This window comes from Rattus rattus, chromosome X (genome assembly GCF_011064425.1).
Source record: "Rattus rattus isolate New Zealand chromosome X, Rrattus_CSIRO_v1, whole genome shotgun sequence".
In the NCBI taxonomy this organism is placed as follows: domain Eukaryota; kingdom Metazoa; phylum Chordata; class Mammalia; order Rodentia; family Muridae; genus Rattus; species Rattus rattus.
The window spans coordinates 55,369,770-55,384,288 of NC_046172.1; the positions used below are offsets into that span (position 1 = coordinate 55,369,770).

General features: G+C 38.6%; 1 protein-coding gene across 1 annotated transcript in view; it reads left to right on the forward strand.

Annotated features, from left to right (window-relative positions):
- The window catches only part of Heph (hephaestin), an 87,184-nt gene that overhangs the window by 51,112 nt on the left and 21,553 nt on the right, over positions 1 to 14,519 (forward strand). The window contains exons 12-14 of the mRNA XM_032889826.1: positions 2,307 to 2,520; positions 3,992 to 4,131; positions 4,822 to 4,953. Coding sequence (XP_032745717.1) covers positions 2,307 to 2,520; positions 3,992 to 4,131; positions 4,822 to 4,953 — 486 coding nt within the window. The remainder of the gene's footprint in view (positions 1 to 2,306; positions 2,521 to 3,991; positions 4,132 to 4,821; positions 4,954 to 14,519) is intronic.

Below are 14,519 nucleotides of genomic sequence, written 5' to 3' on the forward strand. Positions count from 1 at the left end.
GTTTTCTTTAGTTATATTTCTTTGTTAAATTTTACTACTGTCTCTTGTATTGTTTTCAACTGTTTCCCTTCTGTGGCCTTCATTAAATGATTCATTCATATCTTCTTAAGGTCCTCAGATATATTCGTATTTTTTGAAGTCTTTGTCTTATGTTTCAGCTATATTATATTATATTTCTCAGTTTTACTACAATAAGGTTACTACCACAATATAGTACTACTGCAATACACTAAGAGGTCTACTACAGTATGCTTCTGGTGGAAGCATATTGTCTTGGCTCTTCATGTCGCAATTTGCGCTGAGATTGAGACATCTAGAGTTATGATGTTTGAGATGTTTCTTAGAGTCAACATCTGGTCTTGTCTTTGTTGGGTGGGTGTTCCAGTCCTTGGTTGATGGATGTTGGTCTCTCTGGGTCTTCTATCCAGAGAATATGTCTGTGGGGTTCCTGGAAAAGAGTGTTTCAGTGGGTCAGTGGGTGATACAAAATATAGTCTAGAAGTAACGACTCAGAGGGATGGTGTGAAAAGGATAAGCTGGATTTGCAACAAAGGGTGCAGTTCCATGGGAATCGTGTGAAAGACTGATTGTTAAGGAAGTGATAGGATTTTCTGATGGAATAGATACAGAGAATGGTGGGAATAAAAGACATAGGGAATATATAAGGAAAGAAACAAAGAGAACCCTTTGTTTCAAGTTCTCATGAACTAGTGTAAGTCACTAATTTTAAAGACAGAACACTTGTGTCTTTTAACATGGCATTTACGCATGGAACACACAATCGTGTAGAGTCCAAGAGTATATAACGTATGAGTGAGGTCCCAAACCATTAGGAAAGGGGTTTCTAAATGAGACAATGAAGAGCTGGGTCTTGGAGAATGAATGGGCTCTCAAAGATTTTGAGAGTTGAAAGGTGATATAAACTTCAAAAAGGAGGAAAACTTGACTGAAAAAATGCAAAATAGGAATGAGATATACATGGAAGCTGTCAGAAAGATAGTTGGAAAATTAAATAATTGATTGTGGAAAATGGGACTTGATTGCTAGTCTAGGGACAATTAGTTCATAAGAGGCTTTGCAATCGATGAGATATTTGTAATGGTAATGTATGCAATGGGCAGCAAGCTAAGGGAACACTGAAAATACTAAATCTAAGATAGTTAGCTTCATTTGATTAACATCATCTGAGCTGGAGTCTATGACATAGAAACCTGTGGTTAAAGGCAGGCCTACAAATGTCTATATCACAGATATCTAAGAGAGATGTCTGAACGTTTCATAGTGGAAAACCTAGAATGACACCTTTCTACAGTCTGCCATGTAAGGCGGGTGTGGTGCTTCACACCTTTAATTTCAGTGCTCAGGAGGTAGCAGCAATTGGATCTGTGTGACTTTGAGACCAACCTAGTGTACAGAGCTAGTTCCACAACATAGAGGCTACATAGGGCTACATAGAGAAATCCTGGCTCAGTGGGCAGAGAGGGAGAGGGAGAGGGAGATCAGGTAAGCATCCATGTGATCAGACAGTTTCTTTCAAATACCTATTTAAGTCCATAAGGTTTGATTGTTGTTAGTGTTTTAGAGTATTTCATAGGGAAAAAGAGCTTAACACTTTTTATCAAGTAATAATTATTAAGCTGTATTGTTTAGTTTATATATGTATATGTATATGTATGTATATATATATTATATATATAATTGTATTTCTTTCTGTATTAATTGCTATAGGGTGTGTATTTATATATGATATGTATGGGTGATTGGGGTTGTATGTATGCTATGACACACATGGAAATCTGAGTACAACTTTTAGGAGTGGGGTCTCTACCTCTACTGTGGGTTCAAGGATTAAATTCAGTTTGCCAGACTCTTGGGGCAAAAACCTTGACTTGATAAACAGTCTTGCCAGCCATATTATATTTGTTTGTAAAACAGCTGAATGAAGTAAGCAACATCATTCTTAATTTACTGAAGATGGAACTGAAACACTGAGATAATTAGAAACCCTTACAAACGTAGCTAATAAGTAACAACTAGGGTTACCCACCGTCTCAGAAGAGTGGTTTCTAAGGATTTGGCAAGCCTGGACGAGTTCCTCTTTCTCCTGTAAAACTTTATTTTTTTGATCCCAGTAGCTTTGGAATTGGACATTTGTGTTCATTCTCAATAAGCTTGCAATGCAGTTAAATGCATAGAAGAGTGTTTTCACACACAACCTCTGTAGTATCACTAGGAAAAGGGAAGTGATGCCCTCATGGTTTTAATGGCCATTCTCACTCAGATTTTGCTCTCTGATCATCTTCTAGGGATATTTGAAATCTACTGCCAAGCAGGCAGCCACAGAGAAGCAGGGATGCAGGCAATTTATAATGTCTCTCAGTGTTCCAGTCATCAAGACAGCCCCCGCCAACACTACCAAGCTTCAAGAGTCTACTATATCACGGCAGAAGAGGTAGAGTGGGATTATTGCCCTGACAGAAGCTGGGAACTGGAATGGTATAACACGTCTGAGAAGGACAGGTAAGGCTTCAGAAAAGGAGTGATCACAACTTACAAAATCATTTCGTGGGGGATGTTCCTAAAACTAAAAGTAGGAGGCATTTTTATAATTTCAATGAGTATAATGCCATTCTGAGATCAGAGTGGAAGGACCCTGAATTCCGGTACTTTGTTTATTCTATATTCGTTACCATTGAGCTGAAGAAAAGGACTTTGCTACATTCTTGCCCTCTTATCCTTCCCTTCTAATTAGCTAGAACTTACCTGCACTAGGATTTAAAGTTCATATGTCTCAAAGGCATTTATTAAGATACAGACTAAACTGTGAAACAGAAAAGTCCAAAAACAGGGTAGTATAAGGTACAATTTTATCTGTTATTTGCATAGGAACAATCCAGTTCTGCAAGTGAACTCTGCTGCCCTCAATTCCTCCTTTTATCTTTGGGGTCAAGATGCTCATTTTAGATATGGCTATCCCCAGGTTTCAATTTATGGTAAGCAATGTTGCCTGTAAGGATAGACTTGGACGTTGTACATTTCATTTTTATCATGTCCTATCTCCTAAGCTTTTCATATGAATTTATGTAACTATAGGTAAATGTGGATAATGTAACATCTATGTGAACAGCCACATGTCCCAATAAAATCTAGGTGATGCTATTACTAAAAAGAGGGAAAAGAAAACACAAACTTAGGTATTATTAATATTTTTACAGTATTATTAAAATTAACATTATTAAACTATTATTAAGTATAATTAATAAAATTTTTCTCTAGTTTGTGGTACTTTCACTGTATTTTGTCAATTCTTGACCTTTATAAGTTGTTTGTTTAGGTTGAAGACTTCATGTGAACTTTCTGTGAATGTTAAGAACTGGGAATTTCTTTTTGTCAGCCTTGATTTCATCTGTCATGCATAACCTGAAAGTACATTACTAGAGAAGAAGGAAGGAAGGGTAGGAACAGCAGGCTTCATTCTGTGTCCTGTCTTCCTTTCTGCACGACAGTGCCTCTGTACTTAATCCTGTCAACCTTGGATTAGTGATTGTACTTCTGAGACTCACCTATTGGAATGATAAACACTGTCAACTGTTAAGTATCCTATCATGAGAAATCTGTAAGATTCTATATCTTCCCCTTTTTGATCTCCAGTGGCAATTACTGATGCTCAACTGAAACTTTGTGCCTTGTCCTTCTGTTAAAATAATTTCAAATCTAAATATATTAAGTCTGGAATCAAAGTCACAGGTTTCTGGTTCTTAGGTGAGTTATACTGGAAATATACTGCAAATAACTATCTGGATGATGGAAATAATATACATAGGTTCAGAAACCTACTATTTCCAATTATAGTAATGTAATTTGACATTATAATGAATATATTTATATTCCCTTTCATATTGGACATGAGAATCGTTCTAACTTAATTTCCCCACATCTGAAAATAAAGGTTGAAGATCAGATGCTCATAACATTCTTTGGATCCCTCTAGCTATGGCCATGTTTTTTTGAGCAACAAAGATGGGCTCCTGGGTTCCAAATATAAGAAAGCGGTATTCAGAGAATACACTGATGGTACATTCAGAATACCTCAACCAAGGTCTGGACCAGAGGAGCACTTAGGAATTCTGGGTAAGGAATTCTATTTATATCCTAGCATCTAAAGATGGGGTTGATTCTAAGACATCTATGTGATATCAGGGAGGTTTTCCCATCCCTCATTCTCAGATTTTTCCATGTAAAATATTAAAAGTATGGCCCTATTTTATAAAATGGCCATGAATATAAAACCTGAAGTAAAAGAGGGAAATATGAATTCTGCTGTAACATGGGACAAAAATGTTTCAATTGTCTATACCTTTGAGACTTGGCTTCTCCGAAGGTAGTAGATGTTATGACTCCAGAGGCAGGAGAATTTAGGAACAAGTAAAAACAAAGTGATAAACAGAGCCACTATTATTCCCATATGTCAATTTAATCACAAGACCATATGGTACTTTTGAACAATGGGTTTCTTTATTTTCATCCTAGAGCAGACAGGAAGCACTTACCTTTGAAGAGATTACAGCTATTCTATGTGCTAAATATGGCAAGATTTCAGTCCTTACTATCAACTATTCTGCAAAATTCAGATTCTCTAGAGCCTTGGGTTATTATGTAGAGAAAAATAGGGTGAGAAAAGTGAAGATAATAGGAAGCCTATTTTCTGTTCTTGAAGTACCTTCATGCTGTGGGTAGCGATACCAATTTTAAGACTTCTGAAGATTAACTCCCATTTCACTTTTCTGCTAATAAACCTTGTGCTTCTTTTGTATGTATCAGGTCCACTTCTCAGAGGAGAGGTTGGTGATATCTTGACTGTGGTGTTCAAGAATAAGGCCAGTCGACCATATTCTATACACGCCCATGGAGTTCTAGAATCTAGTACTGGTTGGCCACAAGCTGCTGAGCCTGGTGAGTTGGAACACTTAGTGGATGAACAAAGGCTTTACATTACCTCTACTTTAGACCTCTAGTTTATTTCTTTAAACACATTATATTCTTGGGCTGGGTGGGTAGCTTAATAAAAGGTAGAGGCAATTAACTGGTGAATTGGAGTTCTAGGGAGGTTTTCTTTTGCATTTTCAGTAGCTCCTGTATTTCAGTTAATAGTCTGTCATGTACATGATAATCTCCTTATTTCTTTTCTAAGTTCCTTAAAGTGTAAGGTTGTTTATGTAATGTAATATGTAATTTTTGATTACTGTAAGGAAGCACCAGAGATAATCTACTTTTCAAATAAGACAGGTTTATTCAGCTCACAGTTCTATAAGGTCTGAGAACCTCATTCAGCAATGACCTTGGATTTAGAGATAGTGTAACCATCACATGATGAGATAGAAAATGAATGTGTGTATGCTTGTCTAGTCTCCTCACAAAGCTCTCCCCAGTGTTCTATGCTAATAATTTCCCCAACATCACATCTCTAAATGCTGTAGCTGGATCAAATTTGTACCATTTTACTACTTTATAATAGGATGTAAAATTTTGACACTTGGGGTGTTATGTGATGGTCAAACAATACCTGAACCACAACTTTATATCTTTCTCCCATTTAATGTTGGTATCTATGATTGTAAATGTGTCATTTGTAGCATCTCATCAAGGTTATTTTTTATTTTTTCATCGTAGAATATGCTTTAGTTATCTTTATATTTTTGCTTTTTAAATTTATTTTTCATTAGTTTTTCAAATTCTTGTTATGTTTATATATTACATATGACACAGTATTTTGTAAACACAATGTCATGTAATATTTAGTGTACATTGAGCATACTTTCCTGCCTATATTCCCTTATCTTCTATCTTAACCTTCCATTCATTTGTTCTTCAGGAAAGTTTTACTTATACTTTTAGGTCATACATACATACATGATTTTATGCATCTCAATAAAAATCGAAGTATGATAAATGGATGAAAGTGCATGGTTTGTGCTTCTGACTTAATTCGATTAAAATGATTTCCTCCAGTTTCATGCATCTTCCTAAAAAATTACACAACCTTGTCCTTCTTTATGGCTGAAAAGGATTTCTTGCTTATATATGCCACATTTTACTTCTCTGTCCTTCAGTTGGAAACAGGTTTGCTCCATAACTTTGCTACTGAGAATAATGCCGTGATAAAACATTGATGTGCAAGGATATTTGTGGTGTGTTGACTTGCAGTTGTTTCAGTATATACCCAGAAGAGATTTTCTTAAAGAACCCCATACTGATTTCCATAGTGATGAACTACTATTATTTGCTACTAGAAGTGTGCAAGGGTTCCTTTTCTGTTTTCTTAGTGACTGCTCTTTGAGATTGAGATGAGATGGAATGTCAATGCAGTTATAATTTCTATTTCTTTGATCAGTAGTGAGTTTAAACAGTTTTTTTACATGATTACTAGCTATTTGTATTGCAAATGAGAACTGTTTACTAATTCACTTATTAAGTTAATTGTTTGATTTCTTACAGTTTACTTTTCTAAATTCTTTTTTACATTCTAAATAGTACTTTCCCCAGATATTCAACTAACACATTTTTGTCCATTCTATACTCTGTCATTTCACTCATTAAACTAGAAACTGTGCAGTGCTTCTGAATTGTATGAGGTCTTATTTGCCATTTGTCAGCATCATTTACTGAGCAAAGGTAATCTAATTGTGGAAAGTCCTTTCATATGCCTATGCCTCGAGATGTTTTCTATGCTATCTGGACTTGCAACTTCACCAGTTCAGGGTTAAGTATTAGGTTAATTTGGGGTTGGCTTTTAGAGTGAATGCAAGATGATAGGGGTATAACTTCACTCTTTACATGCATCTATCCAGTTTTACTAGCAACCTTTTCTGAAGAGGTTTCTTTCAAATGCATATTTTTGACATTAATGTCAGCCATCTGGTGGTTATTGCTACATGGGCTTCTAGCTGGGTTCTCTATTCTATGGATTTGTGTTTCTGCTTTATGCTAGCACCATGCTATTTTCTAGCCCTGCCTATGCAATTTAACATGGGATCAAGGATTATCCATTGTGCTCAGGATTGCTTTGGCTAGCCAAGGTATTTATTTTTAGTGTTTGTGTGTATGCTTTCACATGAATTTTAAGATTATTTTTAATTATGTGAAGAACACCATTGGAACTCTGTGGGATCACATTGTATCTGCACATTATCCTGAGTACTACAACCAGTTGCACAATATTAACCTTTTCCATAAACACAGGAGGCATTTTCATCTCATAGTGTCTTGATTTAACTCTTCCTTTAGTGTTATATCATTTTTAACACAGAGGTTTTTCACCTCTTGGTTTGATTTTTTGTTTGTTTTGTTTGAAAGCGAGTCTTGCTATGTAGCCCTGGTTGGCCTGGAACTTAGCATGTTAACTCACAGAAATCCATCAACTTCTGCTTTTCCAGTGATGGGAGGTAGGTATGGTGTCAGGAACTTTATCTACAAGTAGGAGTCAGAGACAGAAAGAAAGACAGAGACAGAGACACGAAGAGAGAGGGGTGGAGGGGGAGGGGAGGGAGAGATGGAGGAGGGAGATGGAGATGGAGAGGGAGAGAGAGAGGGACAGGGACAGGGACAGGGAGAGGGAGAGGGAGCTAACTGGGTATGGCATAGGCTTTTAAAGCTAGTGAGTCAATTTTTCCAACAAGTTCACACTTTCTAATCTCCACTAATAGTTCCACAAACTGGGGACCAAGTATTTGAATATATGATCCTATGGGGTCGATTCTCCTTTTGATTCAAACCTAGGTTTCTGCTTCCTATATTTAATAAACTTTATTATGTTGAAATGTGCTCCTTCTATTCCTAGTCTCCTCAGAACTTTTATAATGCAGAGATGTTGTACTTTGTCAAAAGACTTTGTATCTATTCAAATAATCATATAATTTCTGTCCTTGAATCCACTTATGTGATGATATATATTTATTAATTTGTATGTGTTGAGCTATCCTTCCATCTCTATAAGGATGCTAACATGAACATTGTGTATGATATTTTGATGCATTTTTGAAATCAGCATTTTTATGAGATTAGTTCTAAAGATTTATTTTATTTATGCATAAATGTTTCTCTTTGCCTCTCTATCTGTGTCTTTCTAATTTGTCTCCTCCCTGCTTGTGCCATGTTTATGCAGGTAATGACAGATGCCAGAAGAGGTTGTAGGAAATTAATAGTGGGGGTAATCAAGTGACTCAGTATTATTCTGTTATGGTTGATCTGTGACTTTATATTATTTAAGATTTTTTATAGTATGGAGTGCATGTGAGTTCTCTGTGTATGTTTTTACATTGTTCTGTTGATGGAATGTTCCCTTAATCAGTATGAACTATCTTTCTTCTAATTAGTGAGGTTTTTTTGTTTTTTGTTTGACATGATCTACAAGTAGGAGTCAGAGACAGAAAGAAAGACAGAGACAGAGACACAAAGAGAGAGGGGTGGAGGGGGAGGGGAGGGAGAGATGGAGGAGGGAGATGGAGATGGAGAGGGAGAGAGAGAGGGAGAGGGACAGGGACAACTCTCAGTGGCCCAGTACTGTGTAGATCAGGGCCTCAAAGTCACAGAAATCTGCCTGCATTTCCCTCATCAACACTGGACTTAAAGGTGTATGGCACCAAACCCAGACTGACAAGTTTTAATATGAACTACTTTGTCATACATTAGAATGGAGACATCTTATTGTTACCTAGTTTAATTTACTGTGAAACCCCTTTCACATTCTTCTCCTCTAAGATGATATGTGTTTTTGTTGAAGATTCCTTTTGGTTTTTGAGGAGACAAAAAAAATTGATACTATTTGTTTAACCCAAGGTGCTACACTGTGTTTTTGTTTGTTTCTTTGGCTATTATCTTCTTGGGCAATATATTTTTTATGAAAAAAAAGTCTTTTTGCTCTTTTTATTGGATATTTTTTAATTTACATTTCAAATGTTATCCCCTTTCCTCGCCCCAACCACCCACTCCTTCCCTCATTCCTGCCCTGACATTTCCTTACGCTGGGTCAGGGGTGTCCAGCCTTGGCAGGACCAAGGGCTTCTCCTCCATTTGGTGCCCAACAAGGCCATCCTCTGCTACATATGCATCTGGAGCCATGGGTCTGTCCATGTATAATCTTGGGATGGTGGTTTAGTCCCTGGGGCTCTGGTTGGTTGGCATTGTTGTTCTTATGGGATTGCAAACTCCTTCAGCTCCTTCAATCCTTTCTCTAACTCTTCCAATGGGGACCCTGTTCTCAATTAAATGGTTAGCTGCTAGCATTCGCCTCTGTATTTGTCATGCTTTGGCAGAGTCTCTCAGTAGACAGCTATATCAGGCTCCTGTCAGCATGTACTTCTTGGCATCAGCAATATTGTTTGGGTTTGGTGGCTGTATGTATATGGGCTGGAACCCCAGGTAGGACAGGCTCTGAATGGCCATTCCTTCAGTCTCTGCTCCAAACTTTGTCTCCATACCTCCTCATATGAGTATCTTTGTTCCCCCTTCTAAGAACTGAAGCACTTTGGTTTTCCTTCTTCTTGAGCTTCATGTGCTCTGTGGATTTACCTTGGGTAATCTGAACTTTTGGGCTAATATCCACATATCAATGGGTCCATACAATGTGGTTATTTTTTGTGATTGGGTTTCCTCACTCAGGATACTTTCTAGTTCCATACGTTTGCCTATGAATTTCATGAAGTCATTGTTTTTAATAGCTGAGTTGTATTTCATTGTGTAGATGTACCACATTTTCTGTTTCCATTCCTCTGTTGAAGGACATCTGGTTTCTTTCCAAGTTCTGGTTATTATAAATAAGGCTACTATGAACTTAGTGGAGCATGTGTCCTTGTTATATGTTGGATCATCTTTTGCACATATGCTCAGGAGTGGTATATCTGTGTCCTCAGGTAGTGCAAAGTTCAATTTTCTGAGGAACCTCCAGACTGATTTCCAGAGTGGTTGTATCAGCTTCAATCCCACCATCAATGGAGGAGTGTTCCTCATTCTCCACATCCTCACCAGCAACTATTGTCACCTGAGTTTTTGATTTTAGCCATTCTAACTGGTATGAGGTAGAATCTCAGGGTTGTTTTGATTTGCATTTCCCTGATGACTAAGATTTTTGAACATTTCTTGAGGTACTTCTCATCCATTCGATATTCCTCAGCTGAGAATTCTTTTGTTTAACAAACCACTGCTCCCATTTTTTCCATCTTTATTAAGTATTTCTCATTTACTTTTAGGTTGTTATTCCTTCCCGGTTTTCAGGTCAACATCCCCAACCCCCCCTCCCTTCTATATGACTTCCTCCCCATCCTCCCCCCATTACCACCTCCCCCAACAATCATATTCACTGGGGGTTCAGTCTTGGCAGGGCCAAGGGCTTCCCCTTCCACTGGTGCTCTTACTAGGATATTCATTGCTACCTGTGAGGTTGGAGCCCAGGGTCAGTCCATGTATAGTCTTTGGGTAGTGGCTTAGTCCCTGGAAGCTCTGGTTGCTTAGCATTGTTGTTCATATGGGGTCTCGAGCCCCTTCAAGCTCTTCCAGTCTTTTTTCTGATTCCTTCAACGGGGGTCCCGTTCTCAGTTCAGTGGTTAGCTGCTGGCATTTGCTTATGTATTTGCTGTATTCTGGCTGTGTCTCTCAGGAGAGATCTACATCCGGCTCCTGTCGGCCTGCACTTCTTTGCTTCATCTATCTTATCTAGTTTGGTGGCTGTATATGTATGGGCCACATGTGGGGCAGGCTCTGAATGGGTGTTCCTTCTGCCTCTGTTCTAAACTTTGCCTCCCTATTCCCTCCCAAGGGTATTCTTGTTGCCCTTTTAAAGAACGAGTGAAGCATTTGCATTTTGGTCATCCTTCTTGAGTTTCATGTGTTCTGTGCATCTAGGGTAATTCAAGCATTTGGGCTAATAGCCACATACCAGTGAATGCATACCATGTGTGTTTTTCTGTGATTGGGTTGCCTCACTCAGGATGGTATTTTCCAGTTCCATCCATTTGCCTATGAATTTCATAAAGTCATTGTTTTTGATAGCTGAGTAATATTCCATTGTGTAGATGTACCACATTTTCTGTATGCATTCCTCTGTTGAAGGGCATCTGGGTTCTTTCCAGATTCTGCCTATTATAAATAAGGCTGCTATGAACATAGTGGAGCACGTGTCTTTGTTATATGTTGGGGCATCTTTTGGGTATATGCCCAAGAGGAATATAGTTGGGTCCTCAGGTTGTTTAATGTCCAGTTTTCTGAGGAACCTCCAGACTGATTTCCAGAATGGTTGTACCAGTCTGCAATCCCACCAACAATGGAGGAGTGTTCCTCTTTCTCCACATCCTCACCAGCATTTGCTCTCATCTGAGTTTTGATCTTAGCCATTCTCACTGGTGTGAGGTGAAATCTCAGGTAGTTTTGATTTGCATTTCCTTATAACTAAAGATGTTGAACATTTCTTTAGGTGTTTCTCAGCCATTCGGCATTCCTCAGCTGTGAATTCTTTGTTTAGCTCTGAACCCCATTTTTAATAGGGTTATTTGACTCCCTGAGGTCTAACTTCTTGAGTTCTTTGTATATTTTGGATATAAGCCCTCATATCTGTTGTGGGATTGGTAAAGATCTTTTTCCCAATCTGTTGGTTGCCGTTTATCCTAACAACGGTGTCCTTTGCCTTACAGAAGTTTTGGTAGTTTTATGAGATCCCATTTGGTTGATTCTTGATCTTAGAGCATAAGCCATTGGTGTTTTGTTCAGGAAATTTTCTCCAGTGCCCATGTGATCAAGATTCTTCTCCACTTTTTCTTCTATTAGTTTGAGTGTATCTGGTTTGATATGGAGGTCCTTGATCCACTTGGACTTAAGCTTTGCACAGGGTGATAAGCATGGATCGATCTGCATTCTTCTACATGCTGACCTCCAGTTCAACCAGCAACATTTGCTGAAAATGCTATCTTTTTTCAATTGAATGGTTTTGGCTCCTTTGTCAAAAATCAAGTGACCATATGTGTGTGGGTTCATTTCTGGGTCTTCACTTCTATTCCACTGCTCTATCTGTCTGTCTCTGTACCAATACCATACAGTTTTTATCACGATTGCTCTGTAATACTGCTTGAGGTCTGGGATAGTGATTCCCCCAGAAGTTCTTTTATTGTTGAGGATAGTTTTTGCTATCCTGGTTTATTTTTTTATTCCATATGAATTTGCTAATTGCTCTTTTTTTAACTCTATGAAGATTGAGTTGTAATTTTGATTGGGATTGCATTGAATCTGTAGATTGCTTTCAGCAAGATGGCCATTTTTACTATATTAATCCTGCCAATCCATGAGCATGGGAGATCTTTCCATCTTCTGAGGTCTTCTTCAATTTCTTTCTTCAGAGACTTGAAATTCTTATCATACAGATCTTTCACTTGCTTGGTTAGAGTCACACCAAGGTATTTTATATTATTTGTGACTATTGTGAAGGGTGTAGTTTCCCTAATTTCTTTCTCAGCCTGTTTATCCTTTGAATAGAGAAAGGCTACTGATTTGTTTGAGTTAATTTTGTATCCAATAACTTTTCTGAAGTTTTTTACTAGGCTTATTAGTTCTGTGGTAGAACTTTTGGGATCACTTATGTTTACTGTCATATCATCTTCAAATAGTGATATTTTGACTTTTTCCCTTCCAATTTTTATCTCTTTGATCTCCTTTCGCTGTCTGATTGCTTTGGCTAGGACTTTGAGTACTATAGTGAATAAGCAGGGAGAGAGTGGTTAGCCTTGTCCAGTCCCTGATTTTAGTGGGATTGCTTCAAGTTTTCTCTATTTTGTTTAATGTTGGCCACTGGTTTGCTGTATACTGCTTTTCCTAAGTTTCGGAATGGGCCTTGAATTCCTGATCTTTCCCAGTCTTTTAACATGAAGGGGTGTTGAATTTTATCAAATGCTTTCTCAGCATCTAATGAGATGTTCATATGTTTTTTTTTTCTTTGAGTTTGTTTATACAGTGGATTACGTTGATGGATTTATGTGGGCTCTGATGATGGCAAGTAGTCTTTGTTCCTGTTGCTTATGTTCCTGCCCTTGCCTCTCACCATCTGGTTGTCTCTGGTGTTAGCTGGTCTTGCTGTCTCTGACAGTGGCTTGTCCCTCCTGTAAGCCTGTGTGTTAGCACTCCTGGAGACTGGCTTTCTTCCAGCAGGATCTGGGTCCAGAGAGCTGTGTCACAGAGTCAGCTCCTGGTGCAGGAGGAAACCAGAAGGATCCGATCCCAGACTGCTCCTCATTTCCTGTGTCCAGAGGTCTCCAGTCATGTTCTTCTTGTGCCAGGAATGTTAGCAGAAGTGGTGGTCTCTGATGATCTCTCAGCATTGTCCACACTTCTGAGAGTCCAGCTCTCTCCCCATAGGATTTAGGTACAGAAAGCCTGTGGGCAGGTCAGCCCCACCATTTCTTTCCTTATGGGCTGTGATGGAAAGTTTTGTTTTTCAGGCATCAGTCCTTTTGGGATATAGATAGCTGTATTTTCCTTGTTCCCTAGATTTTGTTGTATTAAAGACCATGAGCAGAAACAACTTTGAAACATTATTGATTGTTTAATCTTAGAACTCTCAGGCACAGTCCTTCACTGAGGAAAATCAGGGCAGCAATCTAGAGGCTAGAACTGATGCAGAGACCATAGAGAACACTGTTTACTGGTTTGCTCACCATGGCTTACGCATCTTGATTTCTTACACCATCCAGGACCACCTACCTCCCTAATGGATAAAGCCTAATATTGTTCATCTATGGGCTCCTATCAAATAAAATACAAGTTTCATATTTTCTTACTCCAAGTGGGAAGAACAAGGGCACAGTCGTGATCAGACCAAAACAGAACCAAAATACAACACTGTGACTAATTCAGTGATTGATGTCTGGGACAGGATCACAAGCCTTTGGGCTCCTAAAGGCCTGTGATGTTCCACTCATCCAGCTCTCCCATTTGTAGCATAATCAGTTTTTCTCATAAATTCAGCTTAGCTCCACTCTACAGTTGCTGCTATCCTTGGTGGCCATTCTGTAGTACTGGTATCTTCAACATTTTTAGGTCTCCAGTGCAACTGAGGATGAATCTTCACCAGTGGCCTCTCCTGACTTCTCAGGGACTCCCAGCCCTGACAACATTGACAACCCTCAGCTGCTGTCCATTACCTTTCTAGGCCTTCAAACCCAGTACCACAGAACTCTTACATGCTACCAATTTCAGCTGCCAGCATGAATACAGCCTTGGCTGGCCTGGACCACATCTGTGTTTTGATCCTGAGGAAATATTCTCAGATGATTTCTCCTACATGATGCTGGTCTCTTCTTAACCACAGCTTATTTCTCGGCTGCAGGGAACCAGCATCAACTGTCTCAGTAAAGCAAATGTTTGACTTCAGTAGTGCTACTCTCTTGTTAGTCACAGCTGGGTCTTCATGTCTACCTGACCAGAATCAAGGATTCTTAATACAAAATATCCCACAAATGCTCTGGTAGAGTTTTTGTTTTCTT